Source organism: Gekko japonicus, unplaced genomic scaffold (assembly GCF_001447785.1).
Source record: "Gekko japonicus isolate JY-2015 unplaced genomic scaffold, Gekko_japonicus_V1.1 scaffold4878, whole genome shotgun sequence".
NCBI lineage: Eukaryota > Metazoa > Chordata > Lepidosauria > Squamata > Gekkonidae > Gekko > Gekko japonicus.
The window spans coordinates 25,010-38,954 of NW_015163234.1; the positions used below are offsets into that span (position 1 = coordinate 25,010).

Genomic DNA, 13,945 nt, shown 5'->3' on the forward strand with positions numbered 1-13,945 from the left:
AGCCATGCTGCCTAAGCGGTGGTGCGGCTATCTAAACGGTGCCTGAAGCCTTGCTGCGCGATGCAAGTGGTTCAGGGAGGGATGTGTGGTCATCCCAACCCGAAAAAATATTCCCGATCAAATCTACACCGGGAACAAATCACAGTAAGTTTGCCGTGTGACCACACCCTGAGTCCTCACGAGTGGGGAAACTTGTCTTCCAAGTGTGCGGGGCCCCCGTTCAGATCAGTACCATGGAGCTGGGGGAAAGGGGGCTTCAGCCTTCCCCCTATGTGATTTTCCCAACCTAAAATCACCCCGGGGGGTGTTATTTGCCCCACTGGAGGGCTGCGTATGTTAGCCTATCAGTACATGAACCATCTTTTCATAAAGAGTCAAAATGCAGCAGGAGGGGAGGAGTCCAGATCTGTCACTGGGCTTTAAGGACATCACAGCCATCTAGTTTAGCATCTGACTTTCCAGCACCTAGGGAATGGGTGTGGGCAAAGTGAGATGGAATCAGAGACATCATTAAGTTAATGCTTTATTGGGAAGTTCTGTTCTGTAAAAAAGACAAGGATAATTCATCTGTCTTATGATCCCCCAGGTGGCAGTGCTTCCACTGGAAACAACATAAAGTTTTAGCTGGATTCAGTCCCCTGAAACATCTGTTTTCAGCCAGGCTCACCCCTGACATAAGGACAGGGATTTTAAAAAGAATGTGCACTAGAGCATACGAGGAGTGTCTTTCAGCAGAACTAGACAAAGACAAGCTTTGCTCATTTAGGATCTGAGAAGCAGTTTTGAGAACAAAAGGTACAATTTTCAGGAAGGCCTGAAACACTGTTTCCTCCCTTGTTGGGAATATAATCACTACGAAATAAGGTATCATGTTTTTCAGGGATAAACACAGAGAAAGAAGACTGGTTTATGAGCTAGGAGCAGAGTCAGTCCTGGTCACTGGCAGAGCCAGAGGATTCCCTGATTGATTCATGGTGATTTTCAGCCTGTGGCTGTGCAACAAGGTTAGTGGGAAAAGTTAGTGAAATGATATTCTGACTTCAGGATGGAGCAACTCAGGCCTTTCAAGATGATTTATAAACTGGATTTTCCCTTAACGTGACACTCATGTTAGTCACAATCCAGTGTCATCATCAACATGGTATCCCTTCTCATAATATGTGTGTGTGTGTGTTTAGTCTTGCTGCAAAGCAGTTAGATGTACTAGGACAGAGGGACACTCTGAAGAAGGTAAATACATACACTTCAGAGAACAAAACCTCTGTAAGAAGGTCCCACCGCTCTGCCAGTGAGTTTGCCTGCTTCCTCTTCCTCTGTTGTTTTGTTTGGATAGGTGGGAGAAATGCCATCTGGAGTCAGGGAGGAAAAGGTTATAGACCTGCATTTGGGAAATCTGCAACCTTTTCTCTGAGTGACAACTCCACCCATGTTCCTTCCTCTTAGAGGCTGCATTATGGAAATACAATTATTTCCCTGTTGTAGGGGGGAAATCAGTGCCTTTTAATTTCAGTAGTTATTACACCGGTTCTTATGCTTTGTACAGAGGCTGCCTCACACTGAGGAAAAAGGACTAGGGTGCCAAAGATGCAACAGGTCACAAATGAATGTGGCCATACTGGCCAGAGCAAGAGTCTGCACAGCTAATAACTAGATAGACAAGTATTACTGTCACAGGACTGGGGAAAGCAAGGACACTTTGTTCAGGATTTGGGGGAGTGAGTGGGCTTCTTGCTAACTTGGCCACAAGAATGAGCGGCTAAATAAATTGTACTGAAGAGAAGTGGCTGAAGGGTGGGACAGAGGATGGGGAAGTAAAGGGTGTGGAACAATGCAGCAGACAGAGAAGGGTGCCAAGGGACGGATAGGATGGAAGTGGTGGATCATCCAAGGAAGGAAAAGTGGACAAAACAGGCTGGGGAAGGAAGCTGGAGCTAGAACTCATCTACCTATGAAGCCATAGCCGTTTTGATGGTCACATGCCCACTATTTTGTGGGCAGCTTTCTACAGCATTCACAAAATGACAGAGGTTGCTCTGTGTGTCTGGAAAGAGCTGTTCTGATTATTTATTTATTTGTCTTCCTTTCTCACTTGGACTCAAGGCAAATTATGCAGAGTGAGATAATAATAATAATAATAATAATAATAATAATAATAATAATAATAATAATAATAATAATAATAATAATAATAATAATAATAATAATAATAATAATAATAATCTGGCATTGTGTGTAGTATAGCTGGGAGATTCTAAGATTGTCTGGCAGCTTGAAGTTCTAGCTCTTTTACCGCTATGCACTACTAGTTGAGCACACTTCAGAGGACGGCGGAAGACCGGAAGGCCTGGCGGGAGCTGGTCCATGGGGTCGCGAAGAGTCGGACTCGACTGTGCGACTGAACAACAACAACAACTACTAGTTGCCCAGCTAGACTTATTTTTTGGGCTGAGAGAGCTCTGAAAGAGCTGTGACTGACCCAAGGTCGCCCAGAGTGAGTCAGTACAGTCAATGGATGAGACGGTTGGGAAACAATGTGATTAAGGATGTAGGACCAACCAGATGTCTAAAAACAGAGCTAAAGCAAAGCATGAGTATTAACATGACACATGAAATGAAGCAAAATTCCATTGTAGGATCCTAGTGTCAGCAAGCTGGTAGTACAGTAGTACAGACCACAGTCACAAATAATTTTACTAAGTAACTTTGCAAATAAGTTACACTGAATTACAGGGCAATTCAGGCCCTTAGACATGGTGGTGCAAAAGAGGGTGGTGCCCCATCAATCATTTGTCATACTCCTCCAATCAGCATTACAGGTTGGTGTGAAATTTGTCACACATCTTTCAGGTGTAAATTTTCTTTGGAAAAAAGGAAGGCGTTGAGATAAAAAGATGTGGATCCGGTAAGAAATCTTCCAAGGGTGAACTCTCTATGCAATTGGCTAGAACAGAATTAGCAGTTAGCAGGGCTGAAGAGTTTTGATTTTAAAAGCCTGCAGGGGTGTTGGGTGGCACTGTCAGAAGCCTTGAGTTAGTGATTTACAGAGAAAGGAAGGTTGAATTTACAGTTTCAGGTTTCAGTAACTGGAAGAAGGCTTTCACACTCCTTTAACTCTGCAAACTATGTAAAACAATTGCTTGGGAGGGCATTTTTATAAAGCTTAGACAGAATAGTGCTGTAGTCTATGCCACAGTGTATGCTATATATTATTGATTTGTTGTATGTTTTATCATTTTCTTACAGCACTGTTTTCATTTTTTGTAATTCCACTTTCTACATTGCTTGACATAGCAAGTTTGATACTTTTTTTGGCATGTATATAATTTTTGTACCCCTTGTCCTATTGCATTTTTATTAGATCTCTCATGCTGTGATTACAGTGTTCTATACCATGTAATTCACTTTGAGTCTCAAGTAGAAAATTGGTAAATAACTAATAAAGCATAAATAATAAATAATGGTGGGCTGACCACCGCTGTACTCATTCCCTCCCCCCAATAAAAATTTTCTGGCTATGGCCTGGGGCAACTCTTTCGCTGCCATGGGAACCTTCCTGACCTCTTCAGGCGGGCAGCTCCACAAGGTGAGGGCCACAGTGAAGAAGACACTTGCCCAGGCAGTTGTTTATTTTGCCCATTTGCAGGCTGGCCTTGCCAGAAGACCTTGTTCAGGTGAGTGAAGCTGTTCTGGTGGAGCATGAGGGGAGAGCACTGTCTTTTAATTTGCCCTTTCTAAATGGAAAGATTAGACACATAAAAGAATTGAAGAAAAAAAGTCAAGCAAATGGGAAGGCAAAATGGAAGTTATGTCATTCATTATTACTCTTCATATTCCTGAAGATGAACACACACACACACAAAACATTGTTATGAAGCTTTTGAAAGAAGCAGGGGCTCTGCCAGAATAAAAAGTAATAATTTTACAGTAAGAGGAATGCTAAGAATCTGCTCTGTTGTCAGCTCTGTTCTGTGGATCACAGTCCAGCTGGTACTCTGGGGGAGCAGAGACAGGGGAAAGGGAGGGGAAAGAATTGGAGAACGATCAGCTCGCGTGCCAAGACGAGCAAACTGGCGGGTAGTTTGCTGTGTCTGTGTGGTGGTGGTGGTTGTGGTTGTGGGGAGGTGTGCCAGTAAAATCGCAGAGCCGCTAAGCAAGAAAGATCAGTTCGTCGCTTCCCTCGTGCCGCGTACGACAGTGACTTGAGCCGAGAGAAACCAAGCAGCTTTTAGGACCCGGGAAGATCCCGGGCTCTTCTCGGCTCTTTCGCTTGAATCAATGAGCGGACGGGGAGGGGCTGGCGCTTCAGGCTCCCCATAAACCGGGCTGTTTAGGCAATATCCTGGGCAGATGTTTTACAACTTCTTGCCTTCGCCACGAAGTGGGCCGGGGGGTGGATTTCCCGGGCTTTGCAGTCGGCGTCGCGGCTGTCGTTCTACAAGGGAAAAACCAGGGGGGAGAGGAGGGAAAGCTAGAAAGACTTGAGGGTTGTTGTTGGGTTTTTTTAAGGCAAACTTATTGGCTCGGAAAAGGGACCCACCAAGTTAAAGCGAAGCGGAGAGAGGGTCGTGGTTGTGTGCCCTTGCCAAGGATTTGCCACCAGGGCCAACTAGAAAGGCAGGGCTCGGCGGTCCTGCCTCCCGAAGGGGGGGGGGGGCGGGGATGGGGCTGAACTTTGGCGCAACCTTCGACAGAAGTTCAAACGAAAAGATCCTCTTACTTTGCCAGAGCCTCGTACCTTTAGGCGGCAAATAGGGGCAGTGCAGCAGACTCCGGCTTCGTCTGTGGTATTAAAAGAGAGAGAGAGAGAGAGATTTCCGGGGGACAGATTTCCCCTTAGTGGGACCTTTCTAAAATTCAGGGCTTGGTATGAATAAGATCGCTAAGAGACTCCCCTTCTGTGGTTTTTAACTGAATCGGCTGGAAGAGCTCTCCTTTCCCCATTTGCTTTAACCTTCGGGGGGCACTTGTGGATTAACTCGGTTTTTTTGGTCCGTCAAAAGTTGTTTCGCCAAGCAGAACTCCCTGGGAAAAAGAGGCGCGCGAGATCTGCTGCTGCCGCCGCGGACGATGCCGGGTCAATAGGGGGCGCGTCTTAAATGCCTGCGGGCTCTGGTCCAGCATGGCGGTGTATGCCCTCACTGGCTTCTCCCTTGTCAGCCTCCTCAGCTTCGGCTACCTGTCCTGGGACTGGATGAAGCCCAGTTTGGTGGCCGATGTCTCTGCGGATTCCATGGGGAAGCCGGGCCCCCCAGCGCCCTCCAGGCCGCCTCACATCATCTTCATTCTGACGGACGACCAGGGTTACCATGACGTTGGGTACCACGGCTCAGATATCCAGACTCCGACGCTGGACAGACTGGCTGCCGAGGGGGTTAAACTGGAGAATTATTACATCCAGCCCATCTGCACGCCTTCCAGGAGCCAGCTGATTACGGGAAGGTAAGACCAAGGGTGGGCGACCCTGGCCGGCCCTGAGGGAAATGCAGCGGCTGGCTTCTCCTTTCCAGAACAGGACAGTGTTACAATGAGGAGGGCTCTCAGGGAAACCTCCCTCCCGCCTTTCTCATTTAAAAAACTGGAAAATGTGATGGGCTAGAGCCGAAACTGTAGGATAAGTGTTGCCATGATTATCAGTAACACAAACCAAGATTATATATTATTAATACATATGTCAATAATACAGACATGTGACTTAATTTTTTTAAATAAAACTTTGTTACCTCAGTAAAGTTTTTAAAAGGAGGGAAAGAACGTGTAATAGCTACCTTAAAAAAACAGAATTCCTTCACACGCACACAAAGGCAGCATGCTATTTAATAGTTCAGTTTTGTATTGTGGTTGCTAAAGTTAGATGTTGTTAGTGCAGTTTGTGCATGAATAGGAGTCTGAGCTGGGTAAAACCAATCAATGTGCGCACACACAAATATGTGATGAATATAAAAGAACTCTGCAGTGTTGGCAGACGGAGAATGTGATCCAAGGGACAGAGTATTAAAAGTAATTGTGGCTTCACCTTGCAGTTCAGCCATGAGTTCACTGGGTGCCCTTAAACTGTCACATCTTGGTTTGAGTTCTCAACTGGTCAAGTACAACTTTCCTGCTTCGCAAGGATGACTGATATGTGCATGTTAAAATTCTTTACCCATTAAGAGCAGCAGGCTTCCTTTCTGGTCCCATGTGGCTTTGTAAGCATGTTGGGGAAGGATTAGTGTCTGGGAGAGCCAGGCTTGAATCCCCACCCTGCCGTGGAAACATGCTGGGTGACCTTGGGCCAGCCAGTCACACACACTCAAACTGACCTACATCCCAGGGTGTCATCATACTTGGCCAGGCACAACAGGAGCAAGCTGAGCCTCAGCAGTGCTGCCAGTGTCTTGAGGGCTTGACTCACTCCCTTGGGTGAAGAACTGGCCCTGCACGTAGAGCAAAATGTGTCTGGCCTGCTGTTGTTCAGTACACATCTGGGGGGCTGCCTGTCTCTGCTGTCAAAATGTATGGTTAGGGACAGCAGCACATTGGAAGAGGTTCAAAGGGGTCATTGGTGCTGAGCTAACAGAAAAGGAAGAGGGGTTGTGTACAAGCCTACTTCACATGCCCCTTCTCATCATTTAATTAGGCCCCAATCCACTCATGGCTGTTTTCTCTTTCTAAGCAGGAACCCCACTTTTCTAAAGTACTTGGAGAAAGGGTGCTGCTATCTATTATCACAATAGATACTGGTCTAGATAGAACTCTTGAAAGGACGGTGTGTTACCATTCATCAGTTGCCTGCAAAACACAATTGGAGACAGTTGTACCCTAAGGACAAACTTATAAGAGAAAATGCTGGTGGCAAATCTGTCCAAATTGTTTCATAAGTGTGTGTTTAGGACCGTCTCTTACCATGTTTGCCGTATGAGCACAGAACCGAAGCATGCTGAAGTAGTGGGCATGTTGGTTGGTTCTTCTGCTTGCCCAAGGGGGAGAAAAGCCACTTTTTGACCCCTGAAAAGGCTATGAAAGGGATTACAGTATTCATGTGGACAAAACCCCACAGGACAGGAGAGAGTAATGAGGAGGAAATTAGACAAGGTTGCCCATCCTTCTTCTTGCACTAATGGAAAAGTTTAGAATTGCAGCCACACCTTTTTGGTTGTGAAGTAATGGTACTCCACTATAGGTGGAACAGAAGGGGGGGGGGTTTAGGTCTGAATTCCAAACTCCCAAACACTCTGTGTGTGAGAACATCTACTTATGTATACAACTACGATTTTTCTTTCAGTGTTATCATATTGAATGGCAGATCTGAATCTGCCAGAGAATAACAGGCAACCAATATTATCCTGACATGGGGTGTAGGCTATACATTAAGATGGGGCTCTACATTCCTTACACAAATAGCATAAAAATAGTACTTTGTTTTGGACATCTGGATAGAGACACCATCTGAGTATTCTTCAGTGTTCCACACCTGCTTCTAAAGTGACCTGTTAGGATATTTTGTGGTGAAAAGGCCGTCTGTTTTAGATAGCTAGTAAAATAATTAAAAGTATGTAATGGGTGTCACCCTTGTGTACAATATACATTGCTGCGTGACAAACAGTTAATGGAATGGGGTGGGGTAAAAAGACTATAACTGTATATTTTTGACTTTGCTGAAAACTGGGAAACGGTTTGTATCTGTTCAAACAGAAGCCACTTGTTGATGGTTGCTCTACAGTGAATCTGTTTGACTGTGGTACCAATGCTCCCCCCACCCACCCCCATGTTCTGGCAGCCACAGTCCAGTTTGCAGTAGTCATTAACAGGCACATGCTTCTGATTCTCTCACCCTTTCTAGCAGTGTTTTTCACTGGTTCACTCTACTGCCAGCAGGCACTGAGACTGTAAGGGTGCCATCTCACCTAAGCATTTCAGCAGGCTGTTATTGATCCCCCTCCCCCCATCTACTACCCTGAAAATATATCCCATTACATCATTAAAAACCCTTACACAATGTAGATACAGGTGGGCAGCCATGTTGATCTGAAGCAGCAGAACAAAGTTTGAGTCCAGTGACACCTTTAAGGCCAACAAAGCTTTATTCAAGGTATGAGCTTTCATGTGCACGCACACTTCTTCGGGTTCTTTGCACTCCCAGTTTTCATTTTTTAAAAAGTAAGTCTCCAGTTTTATTCAAGGTATGAGCTTTTGTGTACATGCACATGAAAGCTCACACCTTGAATAAAACTTTGTTGGTCTTAAAGGTGCCACTGGGCTCGAACGTCCTTACACAATATACAACTGTTAAAATGGTGTTTTCCACATGGGGGCAAGCTTTTAGGGTTTTCTCATTGCCACTGTGGATGCCATTGTGAGCACCAATGGGGCCTCCACATTGCAGGGTTCCTTACATTTTCTGTGCCCCAGTCCTCTGGCCATGGCTACCTCCCCATGCCACTGGTGTGGTTCCAGGTTTGCTTGTTTTTTTTTTAAAAAAACCCAACAATAGAATATCAGATTATTATAGCAAACTGTATATCAGGTTCTCTGCACTCCCAGTTTTCATTTTTTAAAAAGTAAGTCTCCAGTCCTTTTTCTTTATATCTCCACAACAAATAGGGCTAGAAACTTTAGTTTTTTTAAAATGAAATCTGGGAAGTCAGAAAACCTGATACACAGGCCGTTACAACGTTATAGTGATATAACAATAGTCAACTGCTAATAATAATAATAATTACTATTAATAAAATTATTATATTATTATATATAATAAAACTATAATTAATGTATTGCATTGTGTATTGTAAAGTCCGGAAATCCTAAGATTATCTGGTAGCCTGAAGTTCTAGCTCTCTTAGTGCTATGCACCACTAGGTGGTGAGCTAGACTTATTTTTGGGGGGCTGAAAGGGCTCTGAAAGTGCTGTGACTGACCCAAGGTCACCCAGCTGGCTTCATACAGAGGAGTGTGGAATTGAACTCGGTTCTCCAGGTTAGAGTCTGTCACCATGCTGGCTCTCTATTCCTCTGCTGATTTTTTAAAAAGCTTGTGTGGTGGGTTGTGGTTGGGGAGATATGGCTGCCATGTGGATAGGGCTGGGAAAATCCAAATTTTCCTACCCACATGGCAGTCATCCAGGCTTTGCTGTGATCTTCCCCAAACTTCTCAGGAAAGTAAGTTTAGGAAAGAATGGAGAAAAACTAGGGAAGCCCCAGGTGGTACACAAAGGCACCAGGAAACAGTGAGGACACAGGACCCCCCCTCCAGGGGGGTTTCCAATAGCATTGAAATCGGGGCACATAACCCATGTGGAAAAGGTCAATATTACATGATCTTTGGAGACTGGACCCAATGTGCACTTCAGGGAGGGAGTGGGAGGTGTTCTTTCTATCTGGCTAGTTCACATTTATCCCACACTTACTCCAAGAAGCTCAAGGTGGCAGGCATGGTTCTCTGCTCCTCCATTTTATCCCCACAGCAGCCCTGAGAAGGAAGGTTAAGCTGAGAGAGTGATTGGCCTCAAGTCACCAAGTTTCATGGCTGAGTGATTTGAACCCAGATCTAGCAGCTTCTAGTGTGACACTGTAACTGCACCACCATATTGGTTCCCAGCTCACCTGTACATTATGCTATTCCAGCTTATGCTGGGAGTCTGTTGAGTCCCCTTTGCAGCCTTTTGGAAGATTGCCTTCACAGAAAAGAAGCTGGACTTGCATTGAGGCTGGAAACACAGAGAATATATAAAGAAGGCTCATATATTTTCCAACAAAGGCACCGACCTGTCAAATCTTGCTGCTCTCTGCTTGCGACTTTGTTACTGTTGGCTACAAAGCACTTTGTTTAATTTCCGCGGCTAAAGGTGGAAACAGAAAGGGCGGAGAGGATGGCCAGGAGAAGAAAGTTAGCATGATAGGACAACACTTCACAGGCTGTTATGCTCCTCTGACAGTTCTGTTGTGAAGGCAGGCTCAAGGCATAGCTGCAGAATGTGCCACTGTGAGCCCTCTCTTTATTCTGTGTCCATCCTGAGAATCCTGAATTGTGTGATCTTAAGTAATGCTCAGCAGGACAGTTTATTCCTTGGACGTGGAAGGAGAGCTTTAGTGGGGAACTGAGGCATTGTGATTAATTGTGGTCTCTGCTTTCCTTTCTTCTCTCGTTAGGTACCAAATCCACACAGGTCTTCAGCACTCCATCATCCGTCCCCGGCAGCCAAACTGCTTGCCCTTGGACCATGTCACCCTTCCCCAGAAGCTTCAGGAAGCCGGCTATGCCACACACATGGTAGGCAAGTGGCATCTGGGGTTCTATAGAAAAGAATGTCTGCCTACTCGCAGGGGCTTTGATACCTTCCTGGGCTCCTTGACAGGGAATGTGGATTACTACACCTATGACAACTGTGATGGGCCGGGTGTATGTGGCTATGACCTTCATGATGGTGAAAATGTGGCCTGGGAACAGAGTGGGAAATATTCCACCTTCCTCTATGCTCAGCGAGTCAGCAAAATCCTGGCTACCCATAATCCCAAGGAGCCCATATTCATCTATGTAGCATTCCAAGCGGTGCATACGCCATTGCAGTCCCCTAAGGAATATATCTACCGTTATCGCTCTATGGGTAATGTTGCCCGACGCAAATATGCTGCTATGGTCACATGCATGGACGAAGCTGTGAAGAACATCACCTGGGCACTCAAGAAGTACGGTTACTATGACAATAGTGTGATTGTGTTTTCCACGGACAATGGTGGGCAGACCTTCTCTGGGGGAAGTAACTGGCCTCTGCGAGGCCGCAAGGGAACATACTGGGAAGGAGGAGTCCGTGGCATTGGGTTTGTCCACAGCCCTCTGATTAAACGTAGACGTCGAACCAGCAGGGCCCTAATCCACATAACAGACTGGTACCCAACATTAGTGAACCTGGCTGGGGGTAACCTCTCTCAGACAGAACGCTTGGATGGGTATAATGTGTGGCCAGCTATTAGTGAGGGCAAGGAGTGTCCTCGAACTGAAATCCTGCATAATATTGATCCCCTTTATAACCATGCCAAGTATGGCTCTTTAGAGAGAGGTTTTGGCATATGGAATACTGCAATACAGGCCTCTATACGGAGGGGGGATTGGAAACTTCTGACTGGAGACCCTGGTTACAGTGACTGGATCCCACCACAGACTTTGACCAACTTCCCAGGGAGTTGGTGGAACCTGGAGCGGCTAACAGATGGCATGCGGAAATCTGTTTGGCTTTTCAATATCACTGCCGATCCCTATGAGCGCTATGACCTATCAGACCAAAGACCAGACATAGTGAGGGCTCTCCTGACCCGGCTTGTTCATTACAACCAGACTGCCATTCCAGTGAGATATCCAGCTGAGAATCCTCGCGCCCACCCAGACTTTAATGGTGGTGCCTGGGGTCCCTGGGCTACTGAGGAAGAAGAAGAGTGGGAAGGAGGACACGGAAAGCTGAAAAATAAAAACAGGAAGAAGAAGTGTAAGATCTGCAAACTGCGCTCCTTTTTCCGGAAGCTGAACACCAGGCTGATGTCAAACCGTATTTGATGGGAGGGAGTGTCAGAGGTACAAGACGCAACCCCTAAGGGGTGCAGTACCAGCAATGAGAATAGGGGAATGAGGCACTGATGGAAACAGAGTCAATAGGACTACCCAATTCCTCCCCTACACCCATGTGGTAGGTGGAGTTAAACATAAGTGGGGAGGGTCTTTTCACAATTTTTTGGCCCATGATTATCAAGAGGCAAATCTGTGCAATGGTAAAGCATGAAAGTGAAAATGTCTTTACGCAGGCTATCTAGAGACCAGTGAAAATCTGGTCCTGGGACATAACCAAAGACCAACCCTACCTGAAGGTGTTCCAATATGTCTGCTTTAGAAGAGGGTCTGGGCTCTGTTCGCTCTTGCCTCATAACATTCTCATCAGAAATATTCTACATTACATAATGCTCTCGTTCTGGGAAAAGGATCTGTGGGTTCTTCCCTCCCCAAAGGTTGCAGCTATTTTCCCTCCTGATCACTTCAGAGCGAGTGGGTGGTGATACAGAAGACCTGGGGACTTATTTTTATCGGAGATAGAACACAAGCCTGAAACAGTGTGAACATTTCCTCCTAAATATACGTAATGGCAAACATCCTATAAATGTAGTCAGGGACATCAGTAAGAAATGTGAGCATTGCACATGTTTACATGTATAAACTAAAAGTATGTGTGTGGAAAATAATAATTGGGCAAATGTTTACATATTGGTCTATGTATTTGTGTGTATATACTACAAGACAACAGTGCCACCTCTATTTACTTTGCCAGCTGCATACTCGGAAGGAAGCCACTGCTCTCATGGAACTCTTTCTACCATGCAGGGTCTTCTGTGTGGTCTCTTGCCTTCCCATATCACAGTTCAAGGACACAGGAGAAGTGTCTTAAGTTGACCCTATAAATACTTTGTGTGTTTGAGAACTTAACATGAGAATGCTATGTATACATAACTGGGTTAGAAAGAGTTAAACACAAAACCCTTCTGCTGTATTGTGGGAGCATTCACTTGAAGCATTTCTTCATGCAAGTGCCTCATTAGCTCATGGTATCAATTGCCACCAAATGCAACACTTAGATTACATTTGTACAAGATTAAAGAAATTCAAGGCAGATGAGTCTCCTGATGGCCGTTAGCTGTAATATCTAAATGAAGCCCCCCCCCGGGGCCAGGTCAGGGACTATGCAAGTAAGGTGCCAGCTGCTACACCGTCAGGAACTTGGCCTGGAACTGGCTGATGATGGCATGGGACCAGGAGATGAGGGCAGTGCCCTCTTGTGCCACTGACAACCCGGAGCTAGCTGAACCCATTATGGTACATCAGGAAGCCTCATTATATTGACTGCCAACCTTGGAAGCCCCCATGTTCAGATGCAGAGTGCCACATGCTTCATAAGGAATAGCCACCACAGTCATGCCCCCTGTGATATCTAAATGTGCACCAGGGAGAGACAAAGTACTGGGTTAGGGCTGGTCTCTGGTCTGACTCATCAGGGCAAGTTTTTGAATTATTCTGAGACAACACCTCACTCTTGATTAAACCCAGTTGCCTACCTGGTAATGTATATTTATCCCGTCCATGCTAAATTCTCAAACACGCAAAGAGCTTTATGAGAGCCAGCTGTCTTGTGTCACTGGCAATGATAACATGGGAAGTGGCCCTCAGAGGCCTGGTGCTAAATTTCCACAAACAGAAGACAAGATTGCTGCCCCCTTCACAGGGGCAGATTAAGGCTCACTGGTGCCCTAAGCCCTGGCCAATCTTGGTGCCCCCCTCCTTTCCACACTGACCCAGTCCATTTTAGTTGTTGACCTGTCTGACCAGATATACAATGCAGGTTGCAGCAATACAAAAATTTATTCATATGATAACACAATATACTGTACAAACTTAAGTTTTTTGCCCTTTTCCCGACTTTGTGGTGCCCCCTTTGGCCCTGGTGCCCTAAGCACGTGCTTAGTCTCCTTGATGGTTAATTTGCCCCTTCCCCAGTTCTGTTTTTCATTGAGCTCTATGTGTGCAGTCTTGCTTGCCTGTAAAGAGCACAAAATCACTATAAGGGGGAAGGGTTCCATGTGGACAGCTTCTGGATGGTGCATTGCAAAATGCAGGTGTTTTCACTTGTTCCCAGCGAAGCTGCATCTTCCCAGGACTTTTTGTACCATGCCTGACTGCTCAGTTAACTCTGTTTGTTGCCCAGGTTCTCTCAGCCTTACTAGCAACAGGGAGGCATATGTTAGTTGGTTATCTGGAGGAAGTCATTGGAATGTTCCACTGAGGATGACTGGCCCCTCCGCTCAGCTTCCTTTAGTTTATGACCGTGATGTGGAGACTGTGTATCACTGTTCATGTACACACCGCAGATGGGAGCAGGCTGGGTGGAAAGAGGGCAAAAGTGGCGTGAAAAGCTGTTTTCAGTGTGAGTCGCATT

The 13,945-nt window shown here is 45.8% G+C and overlaps 1 protein-coding gene across 1 annotated transcript; it reads left to right on the forward strand.

Moving 5' to 3' along the window:
- The first annotated feature begins 5,045 nt into the window (after positions 1–5,045).
- Positions 5,046–12,202, forward strand: ARSI (arylsulfatase family member I). Its single transcript, XM_015407195.1, has 2 exons — positions 5,046–5,439; positions 10,125–12,202. The coding sequence occupies exons 1-2, from the start codon at positions 5,120–5,122 to the stop codon at positions 11,521–11,523; spliced, it is 1,719 nt and encodes a 572-aa protein (XP_015262681.1). The 5' UTR covers positions 5,046–5,119; the 3' UTR covers positions 11,524–12,202.
- Positions 12,203–13,945: the final 1,743 nt, after the last annotated feature.

Coding starts and splice junctions, on each gene's coding strand:
- ARSI (XM_015407195.1), top strand. CDS start 5,120: ATGGCGGTGTATGCCCTCACTGGCTTCTCCCTTGTCAGCCTCCTCAGC. Junction 5,440..10,124: donor AGCCAGCTGATTACGGGAAG/GTAAGACCAAGG, acceptor TTCTCTCGTTAG/GTACCAAATCCACACAGGTC.